This window comes from Fusarium phalaenopsidis (assembly GCF_050370095.1).
Source record: "Fusarium phalaenopsidis strain FUZ10S chromosome Unknown contig_32316, whole genome shotgun sequence".
Taxonomy (NCBI): Eukaryota; Fungi; Ascomycota; class Sordariomycetes; order Hypocreales; family Nectriaceae; genus Fusarium; species Fusarium phalaenopsidis.
In genome coordinates this window covers 1,267,900-1,282,962 of record NW_028145399.1, presented here as the reverse complement: position 1 = coordinate 1,282,962, position 15,063 = coordinate 1,267,900, and the positions used below count along the sequence as shown (strand labels likewise).

Below are 15,063 nucleotides of genomic sequence, written 5' to 3'. Positions count from 1 at the left end.
ATGGGCTCTTTCTTCTCGGTTTAACTTCAAACAGTTCTTTCCTTGATCATACACTCACTGACTTACACCTGCGCATCCTGACGCTTTCAAGCCCCTCGCCATGGCTGGCTTTAACCGCTTTGGCTTCATGGCCATTGCGGTCGTTTTCCATATCGTCTATATTTTCTCAATCTTCGATGTCTATTTTGTCAGCCCAATCGTTTCGGGCATGCGACACTTCAAGGTCGAGCGTCCTGAAGCTGCCAAAGCCCCTGCAGACCGGCTCGTCCTCTTCGTTGGTAAAGCACCCACGGCGCCTACTCGAGTTGTTAACCTTCGCTAATCAACTACTTCTCCAGGTGATGGACTACGCGCCGACAAAGCCTTCCAACAGCACCCCGAGCCATACCCCGAGTCCGAAGAAGATCTTGCCCCCCGCCATCTCGCTCCCTTCCTGCGTTCGCGAGTCCTCGAGCATGGAACCTTCGGTGTTTCCCACACTCGTGTCCCGACCGAATCTCGCCCAGGCCATGTCGCTCTGATCGCTGGATTATACGAGGATGTCTCGGCTGTCGCAACTGGGTGGAAGATGAACCCTGTCAACTTTGACAGTGTCTTCAACCGCAGTCGCCATACCTGGAGCTGGGGCAGTCCCGATATCTTGCCCATGTTCCATTATGGTGCTGTTCCAGGCAGAGTCGACGCCTCCTGGTATGAACCCGAGTTTGAGGACTTCTCCATGGATGCTACGGAACTCGATTACTGGGTGTTTGACCATGTCAAGGACTTCTTTGCCGAAGCCGCCAAGAACGAAACCCTCAATGCTGCACTTCATGAAGACAAGTTGGTTTTCTTCCTTCATCTGCTTGGACTCGACACCAGCGGGCACGGTTTCCGACCTTACTCTAAGGAATATCTCAACAACCTGAAGGTGGTGGATCAGGGCGTCAAGGAGATTACCGAGCTCATCCAGAACTTCTATGCCGACGATCGCACTGCCTTCGTCTTCACGGCTGACCATGGCATGACTGACTGGGGCAGCCACGGTGACGGACACCCCGACAACACCAGGACTCCTCTCATCTCTTGGGGATCGGGCGTTGCGCCTCCTGAATTGCACCCCAACTCGGTTGCCCCTGGACACGACGAGTACTCCGCAGACTGGGGTCTGGATCATGTACGCAGGCATGATGTTGCTCAAGCAGATGTCGCCGCTCTCATGGCATACCTAATTGGCGCCGAATTTCCAGCTAACGGTGTTGGAGAACTTCCTTTGGAGTACCTTTCAGCAAGCCCCAAGGAGAAGGCTGAGGCATCCCTCGTCAACGCCCAGGTGATCCTTGAGCAGTATCGAGTAAAGGAGGAGAAGAAGAGAGCAACAGAACTCCGCTACCGACCTTACGGACCTCTCAGTGAGGAAAACCTCAGCCCAGAGGAGCGCATCAGCCGTATCCGCGCTCTAGTCGAAGCTGGACAGTACGAAGAGGCCATTGAAGAGTCGGACGCCTTGATCGCCATTGGACTTCAAGGTCTCCGTTACCTCCAAACATATGATTGGTTATTTTTGCGTGCTCTTATCACTATTGGCTATCTCGGCTGGATCGCCTACGCTCTCACAACTGTTCTAAGTCTGTATGTGCTTCAGCACAGTGTCCCATCCCAACGCAATCTTCTGGGCTTCTTCTTCTTCTCATCCGTTCTCGTGGGGCTCTACGCATCTTTCATTGTTTCAAAGTCCCCTCCAACTTATTACCTGTATACTTTTTTCCCCGTCCTTTTCTGGGAGGAAGTGTACGCTCGCAGAAACAGCGTCTCCCAGGGATGCCAGGCTCTGTTCGGACACATCAAGTCAGGAGGAGCGGTGGCTGCGCTAATCTTCAACATCGTTCTTTACATCGGTATCATTCAGTCTTTGGTATGGTCCTTTTCCCGCCATCTTGTCTCTCTCTAACTCGTATCAGGCGCTAGGATACATTCATCGCGAGATCTTGACTGGGCTGTTCGTGCTGGGTGCCCTCTGGCCTTTGACATGCGGTATCTCATTCTTGAGATCGCATATATTCCTGAGCTTGCTCTGGTTTCTGTCTTGCTTGGCCATGAGCACTTTCACGCTCTTGCCAGCCATGAAGGTTGAAAATATCCCTCTCATGTAAGCTGCGGCCACTCTCACTGAAACAGGGTTTTTGACTGATGGTGACAGTTTGATCGGTGGTGGCCTCATAGTTCTTGTTGGTCTCGCATACTTGGTCCTCGAGGACTTTATCTTGTCAGACTTTTCGTCCTTCAAGACCAAGTCGAAGCGTCTTCACGGTAGCAGGACGGTACTTGGAGCACAGGTAAAGCACGTTTCCTCAGTTGGTAGAAGGATGGCTAACGTGCGCAGATCGGACTCATCATTCTTTCGATGATAGTTACTCGGTCGAGTGCCATGTCACTACAGGCTAGACTAGGCCTTCCACGTGGGAACCAAATCATGGGGTTCATCATTCTATGTGAGATGAACTCTTCTCAGCCATGCTGATAGTTCTAAACTAACGAGTACCAGTTGCATCTTTTCTTCTGCCCTTGGCATACCGATTGCAGCCCAACAGTCACTATATGCACCGTCTTGTTGTCATCTTCTTGACTTGCGCCCCAACGTTTGTTATTCTGACCATCTCCTACGAGAGCCTTTTCTACGTGGCGTTCAGCATTACTCTACTGGCCTGGGTTCGTTTAGAATACGCTTACCAGGCTTTCACACAGGGCAAGGCCAAGCGAGAAGGTGTCGTTGCTGAACAGCAGAAGCGTGAGCTGGGGGCCTTCCGGCCTTTGACTCTATCAGACGCACGAGTCTCACTCTTCTTCATGGTGTTGCTCCAGTCGGCCTTTTTCAGCACGGGCAACGTTGCGTCCGTGGCCCAGTTCAGCTTGGAAAGCGTGAACCGGCTGTTTCCAGTCTTCGATCCTGTCTCACAGGGTGCTTTGCTGATTCTCAAGCTGATGATTCCTTTTGTACTGATCTCAGCCAACCTGGGGGTCTTAAATAAGAGACTGGGAGTGGCGCCATCAGCACTATTCATGGTGGTTCTAGCAGCTAGCGATATTCTGACGCTCTATTTCTTCTGGGTTGTCAAGGATGAGGGCTCGTGGCTGGAAATTGGGTCCACCATTAGCCACTTTGCCATTGCAAGTGGCTTGTGCGTGTTTGTCGCGGCACTCGAGGGAGTCAGTGCCGTCTTCATCGCCGGAATTGAGATTGAAGATGGAGAGCAAGTGTCAACAAACGGAGAGCCAGTGTCGAGTCCAAAGACGAACGGTAAGGCGTCGTCGGCAGTAAAGGCAAAGTAGGTCGACTACAATATTAGAAATGATAGATTAATGTGTCTTGTTACGCTGGTCGTTGAGAGCCAGAAGAAGGCATGTCTTGAATAACAACTTGGTCAACCAGGGTACAATATGAACCGTGTGACCGGGGCGGAGCGTTTAACGTTGTAGGGCTGAGGTTAGGGACAGCACGGAAGATGCCCGTAAGTCCTGGTGACTTTGCTCTGAAGAGGTTGCATGAGGGGGATTCAACCGTTTCTTGGCGGCATCCATTTGTCTTGATGTGCCTCAGCTCTGATCACGTACCAGGAACAAGATGATGCGAGTCCGGGGATTGGGGCCGAAGATGCGGGGCACTTGCCCGGTTAGGAAGTGCGAGATGGCGGCCTGATTCGCATGTGAAAGTGCTCCTCAAATTTGAATGACACGACGGTAGCTTCCGGTGAGACACGCCGGAACAGGGCTTTTCTGCACGAAGATCCATCCACCTGGTGACATGGACAATGTCCTGCATGGTTTCTCAGTTGAGGCATCAGGTCAATGGTGCACCAAAGCCACAGCTGCCAGCCCTGGGAGTTTATGACGATGAGCGGCCAGGGGTAAGTAGAAGGCCCGTCTCTTAGTTGAAGGCCGGAGATTTTATAGTGACATAAAGTCCGCCGGGACGGGGAGAGGGAGAACAGGTACACGGTACATCGGCCCCAGACAGGCGGCTCTTCCGCTTCCCCAGCTTTTTCACGAGACATGTCATGCTCGAGTGAGTCCTGCTTCACAACCAAGCCCACTAAGCTAAACTAGGGACTACCGCCGCCGCCATCGCCCGCCAGGGTCCCATTCACATGTCATGAAGCGCCAGGACTCCGTGTCTGGTTCGTTGCTGATGTGTGTCGATCGATATTGCAACTTTATGCACATGCCTCTGGCTTTCTTGTGTGACGAACGTGTCGCTCTACTCGAGATCGTCAACGCAGGCACGCGCTCTAGGGAGCACATCACGCGCGCAAGCCGCAGCTCACCAAGAACCCCTCAAAACCACGATAAGCGTCAAAGTGATCTGGCATAGCTCCCGTCGACCCGAGCCGGGGTGGCTTTTGGGTGCGCTGGTCGACGTGACGAGAAAAGTCGTGGTCTCAGATGACGTCGATGTCGCCAAGTCGCCCGGATCTATCACCGATGATGGATAAGTAGCCTGCGAATGCCACGCTCTCGTTAGATGGTTTATAGAGCCTGTCCTCCCGCCCGTGGGCCTTCTTGGTCGAACGTTGCATCCCCTGCCTGCATCAAAATCCTCCCTCAGCTGATTTGGCATCAGGCCCTCGTCCGGTCTGATGCCCTGGAACCTCTCAGCTGCGCTTTGATGTCCAGGCCCTTCCGCGTCGACCACTTACACGACCTGTAATAAACGCGTCTAATTCCACACCTGAAGAACTTCCAAGATCACCTCTCGCCAAAGTGCCCAGCCTCACGGAGATTGTGCCTGATACGGCATCAATCATCAACCCAGGACACGGCCGAGTATAGAGTACAAGGAAGGGGTGGCAGGCCCGGAGCACGGAGCCACAGTGGAGCTGCGTCCTCCACCATCTCCGACGTTGCAGGGCCGCCATCATTACTGAAAATCTGGAGTCTGCTCCCCGACGATCCCGCGATTCTCTCTCTCCCCCTTTGAATCTCTTTGCTTTCCTGACGAGAGAGAAACATCGCAGTCTATTGTTTTCAAAGCTTATTCCTCTTAATCATTGCCAAAAATTCTCCAATTCCAATCCGACTTTCCGCATTCCATCGCTTTTCCCTTCCAGAGTTGCCGAGTTCCAGATCTTCAACCGCCCCCGCTAATACGCACCTTCTACCTGACCGTCGATTGCTCTCCCTAGCGCCAGCTGCAAAGTGCCTTACCCACGTACGAAAAAACCGACGGACAAGCTGGCTTGCTTACATTCGTCCGGCCTGACCTGGTCTTGTGGATTCACGAGGCTTCATTGTTCATTTTTGCCTGCGGTGGCTCAGAGGCAAAGCTGAGTAACACGAGCTGGTGGGAGACAAGGTACCCACAAGGTATTTCCCGCCTGCCAAGGAAGGCAAAGCCGCAAGGTTAAAGGACAAGAGTGTGACCTGGCCGGTACTTCGTACCTGCTCTTTTGGTTGGTGCAGTGGTGGTGTCGGTGTCGGTGCTGGCTGGCTGGTGCCTCAGTCCGTAGGTGGCCGCGCACAGCAGCCCAGATCGCAACCTCCTTCGAGTCCTCCCCCTCTCTCCGATCCGACGATCCTCGACTCCCTCTACTTCGCTTCGCATCCTCGCCGTTGGCTGAGCCGACTTGATGGACGTGGAAATGTCGTCAGGGGACGCGCCGCCGCAGGCGCAACCGCAACCGCAGCAGCAAGAACAACCGAACCAGCAGTCGTCGACACCAGCGCCCTCGGCCGCGCCCGCGCCGCCCGCTCCTAGCACATCGACGTCAACCTCGACCGGAGCGATGAGCTTTCGGAGGTGAGTCGTTCGGATTCTGGCTCAGGTCTCAAAGTGCTGATCCCCTCTTTTTAATACACAGACAACGAGCGTCACGCGCATGCGAGGTATGCACCTTTTCTTTCAGACTCGTCTGCCGAACCTTGGCCCATGAAACCCCCCGTTCCCCTCAACATGAGCCGAGGCATCAGCAGGCACCTCCACCTCATCATGGCTGTCCATCGCGACTCCCGCCATATGATAACGACAGCCTTTCACGCTCTCTTTTCCTCGGAATTGTAATGAATTGAATCAAATGATGCTAACGGCTATCATTCTTAGACATGCCACGCAAGAAAGGTACATCAACTTTTCCCTATGAGCACCGGCGCTCATCAATCCGCGCCACTTTATTTGTCCTCGGTTTAACCATCAACTGTGATGCTAACCCACATCTCCCATCCAGGTTCGATGCGACGCGGCGAGCCTTGGTGTGCCCTGCACCAACTGTGTAGCCTTCCAGATTGAATGTCGCATTCCAAACCCTAAGCGCAAGAAGACTCAAGGTACAGGTAGTCAAGCCAACAAGGATTCAGATAGGTAGGCATCATCACCTAGCCTCATCGTGTCCTGCTAACCACATGATCATTCAACAGTGACCGAGGCGATGGCGCTGAGGATCCTTCACCTCGTCCTGTCGCTCCGACTGCGACCAGCTTCGCCCCTCGGACGCCCTCTGTCTTCCACTCGCACAATGGCACTCCACCAACCACATTGACAGAAGCTCAGGCTCGGAAGGAAGAGGTTGATAGTGGCACATATCTCGATCTTGTTATGAAGCCCAAGTTCACTCGTGCCCCGATCACCGAAGCTGGGCGAGTCGCATACCTCGGCGAATCTTCCAATCTCACCCTTCTTGTTCACGATCGTCAAGGCTCGGCCGATGTTGTTCACTACCCGCTGCCCGAGAACGTTCGCGGCTCCCGAGCCCGTCTCACTGAGCTCGATAATGTCGAAATCGACATTTTACATCAAAGAGGAGCATTCCTACTTCCTCCACGCGCACTCTGCGACGAACTCATCGACGCCTACTTCAGCTGGGTGCATCCCATTGTGCCCGTCATTAACCGCACCCGCTTCATGCGGCAGTATCGAGATCCTAAAAACCCTCCATCGCTGCTACTTCTTCAGTCCGTCCTCCTTGCCGGAACTCGGGCCTGCAACAACGCTCAGCTGATGGACGCGAATGGTTCTACGACACCAGCAGCCCTGACTTTCTACAAGCGCGCCAAGGCCCTGTACGATGCAAACTACGAAGATGACCGTGTAACGATTGTCCAGTCGCTACTTCTCATGGGCTGGTATTGGGAAGGACCTGAGGATGTCACCAAGAACGTCTTTTACTGGAGCCGTGTGGCGACCATTGTTGCTCAGGGCTCGGGCATGCATCGATCCGTCGAACAGTCACAGCTAAGTCGCTCAGACAAGAGGCTGTGGAAGCGCATATGGTGGACGCTCTTTACTCGTGACCGATCGGTGGCCGTGGCATTGGGCCGACCTGTTCATATCAACCTCGACGATGCGGACGTGGAAATGTTGACGGAGGATGATTTCATCGAGGACGAACAGGACCGCGTGAGCGAGTATCCGCCCGACCCAATCCACGTTCAGTTCTTCCTCGAGTATGTTAAGCTCTGCGAGATCATGGGCTTGGTGTTGTCACAACAATACTCGGTAGCCTCCAAGGGCCGGCAACGAAATGCCATCGATCTCACTCACAGCGACATGGCACTGGCCGATTGGCTTCAGAACTGCCCCAAGATCGTCTACTGGGAAGTGCCACGCCATCACTTTTGGTCCGCTCTCCTTCACTCGAACTATTACACGACGTTATGTCTTCTACATCGAGCCCATATGCCGCCCGGTGGCTCTGCACGGTTCCCCGATCCCTCGCCATACCCGTCGCGAAACATCGCTTTCCAGGCGGCGGCCATGATCACATCGATCGTCGAAAACCTCGCCGCTCATGACCAGCTACGATACTGTCCAGCTTTTGTTGTTTACAGTCTATTCTCCGCTCTAATCATGCATGTTTACCAAATGAGGTCACCTGTGCCTTCGATTCAGCAGGTGACACAGGACCGGTTGCGCAGCTGCATGTCGGCTATGAAGGAGATATCACGAGTCTGGCTGGTGGGCAAGATGGTCTATGCCCTCTTTGAGTCCATCATTGGAAACAAGGTGCTGGAAGAGCGATTACAAAAGGCCGAGGGCAAGCGACATCGAAAGATGCGTCAGACTCTCACAACACAATTGGAACAGCATAGTCGACAGGCAGAAGCGCCCAAGCGCAAATACGACGAGATGGCCATCGACTTTGGCACCAATACTCCTCAGCCTCAGGAGTCATATGAGAGGTCACGCCCACAGACGCCGAGTGCCGTAAAGGCAGAAACAAATTCGATGCAACCACCGCCTGTAACCTCACCAGGTGCACGACAGAGTGCGGCAGACACATTTATGGGAGGGACGAACTCGAGACCACAAACCCGACCAGCGACACCTTTTAACCCCTCATTCTCGGTGCCGCCAACGCCTCCAGATCTGTACCTTGTGACCAGAAATTCGCCGAACCTATCTCAGTCCCTGTGGGAGAACTTCCAGCCAGATCAGCTGTTTCCAGACAGCGCTGCTATGCCAGCATTCCCAAACTTATCGCCAATCCAGACGCACGCTTCCCTCGATCACAACGCGATGGGGCCAGTACCAGGCAACGGGCAAGGCGGGATGGCCAACCAGCAGGCCGGGCAATTTCAGCAGCGAGGAAATGGAATTCTGCCACAAGGCTTCCAAGGGCATAGCAACATGTGGCAACCAAATCTTGATCCGAATTTGCCGGAAGGGCAGAGTCCTGATAGCTGGAGCAGCACTTCGGGCCAAGGCCAAGCGGTCCCGACGACACTTAATGTGGAAGACTGGTAAGCACTCATTTGCGGCGTTTGATTAAACTGTTCTCAGACTAACCCTTTTCAATAGGTTCCAATTCTTCGGCATCAATGGCACTGATCCAAATCATCTCAATCTTGATATACCACTGGGCTGAGGAGATACACAGGGGCAGGTCTATAGCGTTGTCTAGGTCAGCTAGTATCGCGAGGGCATTTCCACCGAGATGGAGCGTGCCGATGCTCAGCAGTGGACATGTCTTAGGGGAGCCCTTTGATATGTTGGATCGGTTCAAGCCCAGATGGTATCTAAGGATGGGATGCTGGAGACCCAACACCTGGCCGGGGACAACGCTGGCTCGTCTATCACATCAAAGATACCCCTCATAGAGCTTTGATGGATGTTCAGATTTTCGAGTACCAAGAGTACGGCACCTTGGGGGCTGTTTCTAGAAACAGGTGCTACTAATATCGAAAATGGCTGGGAGTGTGTCTGAGCTAGCCTGGGCGGGCAAAGGGGCTGCATGAGACTAAACAGAGTCTCAAGGAAGGTCGGTGAAACATTAACCAATCTACTTAGTTGGATACTATGGCCTCCATACTATATATATCAAACATGCATGCAGCAGTTGACTTCCATGCTGGGCCATGATGGATGACGGCAGCTTTGCGGTGACTGGCTTGGCCGGCCACCTGGTCATATCGGAGGAGGTCAAGGCACCTTCTGGAAGATTTTCAGATTTTCAGGGGACTTGGGGACAGTTCTCAGGGGCTACAAGCGGCCGGGTTAGTGGGGGTACACGTTATCTTGAAGCCAGAGACAATGATGCAGCCAATCCGCTACAGTCAAAGTTTGGGTCTACAGTGGACCAAGTTCCGCCGCCTCCACGCGGCCCTGTTCACCCACCTAACTCGTCACCCTCGTCACTTTGGAAGTCCCTCGATCGTTATGCATAACTTTGTATCCATTGTCTCCATAAGTAGCAACCGTTATTGACCTGCGTATGCTGCTCCGAATGACAGCAATTTAGCCTTTCCAGGGCAAAGGTCAAGACACTGCGCGGGCCGGACTGGAATGGATTGGCTCATTTACAGTTGAAAAGGTGTTGGTCGAGTCTAAAGACTGCGCGGCCGCTTGCATCATTTTCGGTCGCTCCCATCGCTTGGTGCTACTGCCCACTGCGACTGCTAGGCTGGCCTTAGCTATTCCCGGAGTTTGGCTGGCGGAGGCCCCGATCCAACCACAAGGAAGCAACCTTGTCCCGACCGACCACAACCACTCGAATACAACCTCGACCTAAGTGTCCACGACAAACCTTTGAGGCCACAGCGAACAACGGCCACGACGCAGCAGTTTCAATCCTACATTCATCCATTCTTGGGGGCCACAGGAGCAGATGTTGCGCTGAACCACCACCAGCATTGGCTCTGGCACCTTACTCATCCTCCGTTCTCAAGTCTCCGCCAGCAAACGGCACCCCCCTGGCCACCGTCTGTCTCGCCGTCCATCCATTTCCGTCTCCGTCTGCCTCGTCATCTCGCCTCCTACGTCCTTTGCCGTTTCTTGATACATTGCCCCAGACTGAATGACTGCAACTACGACGACAGGAGAGACGCCTTGAGTGCCACGCACTGATGCAAAGCCGCGAGTACACGACCCGCGAGCTTCCGTCGTCGCCGAGTTGGTGGCTATCATGACCGAACCGAGACGCTCTGCGAGGCCCTCGCCGCACAGGTCTTCGTCGGCCCTGGCGCCCGCTTCACGGTCTTCAGATTCCGCCTCCGTCCGGCCACGAAACCGCCGTCTTATCAGCACGGCAGACGGCGACGACGACACCGCCACGTCCACCAACCTCCACGATCGAGGAGCGAGCCGCTCCCGCCGCGGCCGCAATCCCAACAACGTCCACGACACGGCAGCCTCGCCCTCCCCTGCGCGGAGTTACGGCCTCTTGTCCGCCTTCAGCCCCGCCAACAGCAGATCCGCGAGCCCTCTACCTTCAGAACGAGGCGGCGCCAGCCCCCATCGCACCAGCAGTGCTGCCAACCTGACAAACTTCTTCAATGACTCTCTGACGCAGAGCTGGGCATCTGTTCAAGGGTTCGCCTCCTCCCTCATATCGGGCGACGACGGCCCGGCAAGGAGGTCCCAGTCCCATAATCGAGCGGGCACTCGACCTGGGAACTGGGGCATGGACTTTTCTAGCACCAGCCACTCGAGAAATGCCGCTGCATGGGGTCCCGCGCCTCCCAAGGAGCCAGGCCTGGGTGACGTGGGTGCCGGTTCGCGGGAGGAGCGTGAGGCCGCGCTCAAGGCTGCGAAAAGAGCCATGGTGCTGGAGAGTCACGACGGCGTCAACGGGGGACTCGACACCAGTGGGAAGCATAAGCGCCGCAACTCGGACGAGTCCGCCGCCGAACAAGCTCAACCTCAGGAATACTTGGTCTACATCCACAAAGTTGAGCCCAGTGACACTTATGCCGGGCTCATCTTGAGATATCAGTGCCGGGAGGACGCCTTCAGGAAGGCCAATGGTCTCTGGACTAGAGACAGCGTACAGATGCGCCGATGGTTAATGATCCCGGTTGATGCTTGTGACGTCAGGGGACGGCCTTGCGATCCGCCTTCATGGCAAAACTCGCAGGGCGTTGACTTGCTTGCTCCAACTCCTGCGGCTGAAGAAAGTACGACAACAGGGGCAACACATGACGATTTCTTTAGTCGACCTACGAACGGGACGTCTTCGGAGTCTAGAGTGATCGACGAAGAGGAAAAGCGATGGACACATGTTCGCTGGGTCAAAATTGACTCGTTCCAGCATCCGGTTGAGATTGCGCGGGTTGCGCGAAACGCAATGGGATACTTTCCTCCTCGACGGAAGAAGAGCATTCGAACTATTTCAACATTCTCGACGCCACGGCAAAGTCTCGATTTATATAGCAACCCCCCTGGTTCCGCGGGTACTGCGTCTCGTCGTCAGAGCTCCCTCGGTCACAGACCCCAGTTCTCGGGAACAATAACTTCAAGTCCTGGGCGGGCAATCAGCGAGGGAGGCGAGTCTTTGCCGTCGTGGATGCGGCGACCTGGAGGAGTAGGCTCCATGGGCCTCAATTCGCGAGCACCGGGACCAGACAAGGACTATCTCACTACGTGGACCAAGAAACATCTTCCAGGGCTTAATTTGGATAGTCTCCCTTCCATGTCCGTCATGGGCTCGGAGACAGCGCATTTTGGATTCAAATCAGGAGAATCAGCGACTATTGTCGAAAACCACACCAAGGAAGGACATGACACCAACTCAACGACACAGCAGGGAATTGGGTTAGATAAGGCTGCGGCAGCTGTTGAGACTTGGCTCAGGGGCGCCCTCTCACGAAAGCCGAGCACGCAATTGGAAAGGATCCGGGGCAGGCCTGAACGAGACGGTGATCTCATCGAGCTGACGGATACGGGCAGCGATGACGGCAGGCAGATGATGGGAGGACCGACCAGCCTGATGGAAGCACTATCGATCGGGACCACCAGCCGAAGTGAGGGTGATGGAGCTCTCCGAGGACGGATCGTGGCATCAGGGGCCAAGGGTGGCAAAGATGATTAAACAAGGCCAACTATACCCCAGCTAGTTTGATGCTGGTGTCTCACACAGAGTCATGTTGTTCAAAGTAGAAGTGCTTGGGTCGGATCAAGATTGACGGCGTTTAGTTGCTGGCGAGTTAATCACTGGGCTGTCTGTACAGGAGGGCGTCTGCATCCATGTTAAACTACCTTTAAGCTGCGAGGCGTTGGGAGGGCATTCGCGATTCTTCAGGATATTTGATACTGCATAACTTATAGCAACTTGACAACCTAGCAAGAAACAGGTAGCAGATTTTACAACATTGACAAACTACATGCCTATTATCTCGGTGTCCAATAAGATGAGCATGTCAATTCGTGATTCGAATGCAAGCAGGTGCATCTGGAGGTGCTTGCTGGGTTGCATATGGTATGTGGTCCCTTGCCTTAGTGCATGCGCATGGAGATTGATCCATCCCCCCCCACGTCATCCTCTCGCCCAATTATTCTGCGTGGCCGCTTCAGCACCAACAAAACCCCATACGTAGCTTGATATTGGATTTACTCATCAGCCATATCATGCCCGCCACAGACAGCGCCTAATAAACACAGCATCTATCGTCCATCGTTGGAGTAGCTCAGCTCAGCTGCAGCCGAGATGCCCATCTGCATCGAGTGCCGACACCCCGTCAAGACGCTCTGGACGCAATACTCTGGAGCAGGGGACAAGGCCAGCGGGCACAACATCCGCCTCACTGTGTGTCGCAACTGCGGCCAGTTCTGCGACAAGTATGTCGAGCATGACTTTGTCGTGCTCTTTATCGATCTGGTGCTCATAAAGCCCCAGGTGAGTTTCCCTTTGTCCCCCTTACTTGGTATCAAACATTGACACACTCATGTCAGGTTTATCGTCACCTACTGTATAATACTTTGACGAGCGATGATGATCATTTGGATGTATGTCTTTGGCCCTGAATTTATGAACTTTACTAATTGTCAACTAATAGCCTTCCATAGTTCGTCTGGGAATCCTTTTGCTTCTATTCGATGTCTACTTGACCTGGGCTCGCATCGAGAAGCAGACGGTGCCTGATGCCGCACCAGGCGAGAGCAACCTCGGAAAGCTCGCGCAACAGTCGATTGTCTTTCAGTATCTCTTCTTCCGTAAGTAGTCTCATCTCCATTATTCATCTTCTTTATTCTGAGACACAATCCCTATAGTCGTCTTCTGCGCCCTCTCCACGGCGGCGTTCCATGTGAGCATCCGCTTCCTCACCTCATCCACCTTTTCACCTCTCAACGCCCTCGACATCCTCCCTCGGTACTCGCGGCCAAACTCGGTCTCGACAGCCCTGCTTGTCTCCTCCTACTCCAAGCTGTTCCCCATTCTCATGGTCATCTGGGAATACGACGTCCCTGCCGCCGCCAGATCACTTGGCTGGGCCGTCGTGGCCAACAACGTCGAGGCACTGCGCATCCTCCTCGACTGTGGCTACACTACGGCATGTCTTCTAGCCATCGCAGGGGCGGCTTCGCGCTGGGTTGTTGGCCGTGTCGTCCTATACGCTGCTGGACTCGCCGATGTGGACTCGATAGGCGGGAGCAACATCGCTGAGGACGGGAGAGCATTGTGGGCGCTGATGATATACGCGAAGGAGTGGGCCAGTCGGCTTGCTGTCGGATAGGGCCGTCCGCAGGTGAAGGATCATCTGTTGGTTGAGATTCATCCACAGGTAGTAGAGGATTACAGCATGGGGGATTGGGTCTGTCCAGCGCATTTCGGCTTAATTATAGAAGCGACCAACTCCGTTTGTAAAAAGACATGATACCTGTACGGGGGTAAAACAACAATATAAGATTACAGGCGTATCCCATCAGCCCTTCGGCGCGCAAGCAAGTCCATCAATCCCGTCCGCCCAGCTCTTCCTGACATGTTGTATGTATGGATCTATTCATCGAGGTACTCTTCGCGAATGCCGGTTCGTCTCGGCGCAATCAGGGGGTGCAGCTGGGCCATGAAGGTGATGGCCCACATCAGGTAGCAGCTCACGATGGCGAGAATCAGCGATGACCGCCAGAGCCTGTAGTAGTCCAGCGTTAGCAAATCCGGATGTTATGTTGTAGGGCGACGGCGATCGCAAGGCGACCGAGACGAGAACTGACACTTGGTTTTCTCCCTTGGGGGCAAGGAACCACGACGCAACGCACAGGGCTGCGATGACAACGAGGCCGATAAAGACGGCGTATCTGTGAGTATTGCGACTCTTGTTAGCCAACCCATCCACGCGTCCTAGGAGCAAGCTTGGACAAGCAGGGGGAGGGACGGGATTGCCATTTACCCTTGAGCCATGTTTGCGGTTTGCGCTTCTTCGAAAGATGGTCGAGTCGAGCTTGATCCCGCCGGCAGGAGAGCTTCGTTTAGGGCGATGGGGCGGACGTTGAAATTGGGGGCTTGGGGTGAGCTTCTCGGGAGGTTCGATGTCGGCGATGGTAGCTTGTTGTTGGATTGGTTGCATCACTGCAAAGCGACACGCAGGTCCAAGCTGAGTCAGCCAATTAGGCAGTGAGACTTACCCTGGAGCAAGACAGAGAGTCTCGACGACAAGGATGAGTGGCAGACGTGTAAGCTGTATCGCTTGGAAACTACGAAATAATTAATGTCTACCGGTCGAATTTAAAGTGTAGTTATGCTTCTATTTAGATATGACTCCTAGGCATTTGTTCCTGGTCGTTTGCAGTTTTGATGTTGTAACTTCTTCACTTACACCGCACTTCAAACACAATGCACCAACAAGCTATCTTTCACTCAAAGCTTGACGAGTTCCAGTTAC

At 54.1% G+C, this 15,063-nt stretch overlaps 5 protein-coding genes across 5 annotated transcripts; 4 read left to right on the top strand and 1 right to left on the bottom strand.

The window, feature by feature from the left end:
• Positions 1-100: 100 nt before the first annotated feature.
• LRP88_11986 (GPI ethanolamine phosphate transferase 1 family protein) lies at positions 101-1,930 on the top strand (the record flags this gene model as incomplete). Its single annotated transcript, XM_083248394.1, has 2 exons — positions 101-278; positions 339-1,930. The coding sequence occupies 2 exons, from the start codon at positions 101-103 to the stop codon at positions 1,928-1,930; spliced, it is 1,770 nt and encodes a 589-aa protein (XP_083095824.1).
• A 172-nt stretch (positions 1,931-2,102) lies between these two features.
• On the top strand, positions 2,103-3,309 carry LRP88_11985 (uncharacterized protein; the record flags this gene model as incomplete). Its single annotated transcript, XM_083248393.1, has 4 exons — positions 2,103-2,128; positions 2,180-2,315; positions 2,363-2,471; positions 2,525-3,309. The coding sequence occupies 4 exons, from the start codon at positions 2,103-2,105 to the stop codon at positions 3,307-3,309; spliced, it is 1,056 nt and encodes a 351-aa protein (XP_083095823.1).
• Positions 3,310-5,603: 2,294 nt separating this feature from the next.
• On the top strand, positions 5,604-8,834 carry LRP88_11984 (CeGAL family transcription factor; the record flags this gene model as incomplete). The annotated part of the gene is made up of 6 exons (XM_083248392.1): positions 5,604-5,773; positions 5,835-5,859; positions 6,074-6,091; positions 6,198-6,331; positions 6,388-8,709; positions 8,768-8,834. The coding sequence occupies 6 exons, from the start codon at positions 5,604-5,606 to the stop codon at positions 8,832-8,834; spliced, it is 2,736 nt and encodes a 911-aa protein (XP_083095822.1).
• Positions 8,835-10,370: 1,536 nt separating this feature from the next.
• On the top strand, positions 10,371-13,917 carry LRP88_11983 (ARV1 family protein; the record flags this gene model as incomplete). The annotated part of the gene is made up of 5 exons (XM_083248391.1): positions 10,371-12,258; positions 12,880-12,989; positions 13,136-13,189; positions 13,240-13,396; positions 13,454-13,917. The coding sequence occupies 5 exons, from the start codon at positions 10,371-10,373 to the stop codon at positions 13,915-13,917; spliced, it is 2,673 nt and encodes an 890-aa protein (XP_083095821.1).
• Positions 13,918-14,180: 263 nt separating this feature from the next.
• LRP88_11982 (H(+)-transporting V0 sector ATPase subunit e) lies at positions 14,181-14,582 on the bottom strand (the record flags this gene model as incomplete). The annotated part of the gene is made up of 3 exons (XM_083248390.1): positions 14,181-14,313; positions 14,396-14,479; positions 14,572-14,582. 3 exons carry the CDS (start codon positions 14,580-14,582, stop codon positions 14,181-14,183), a joined length of 228 nt encoding a protein of 75 aa, XP_083095820.1.
• Positions 14,583-15,063: the final 481 nt, after the last annotated feature.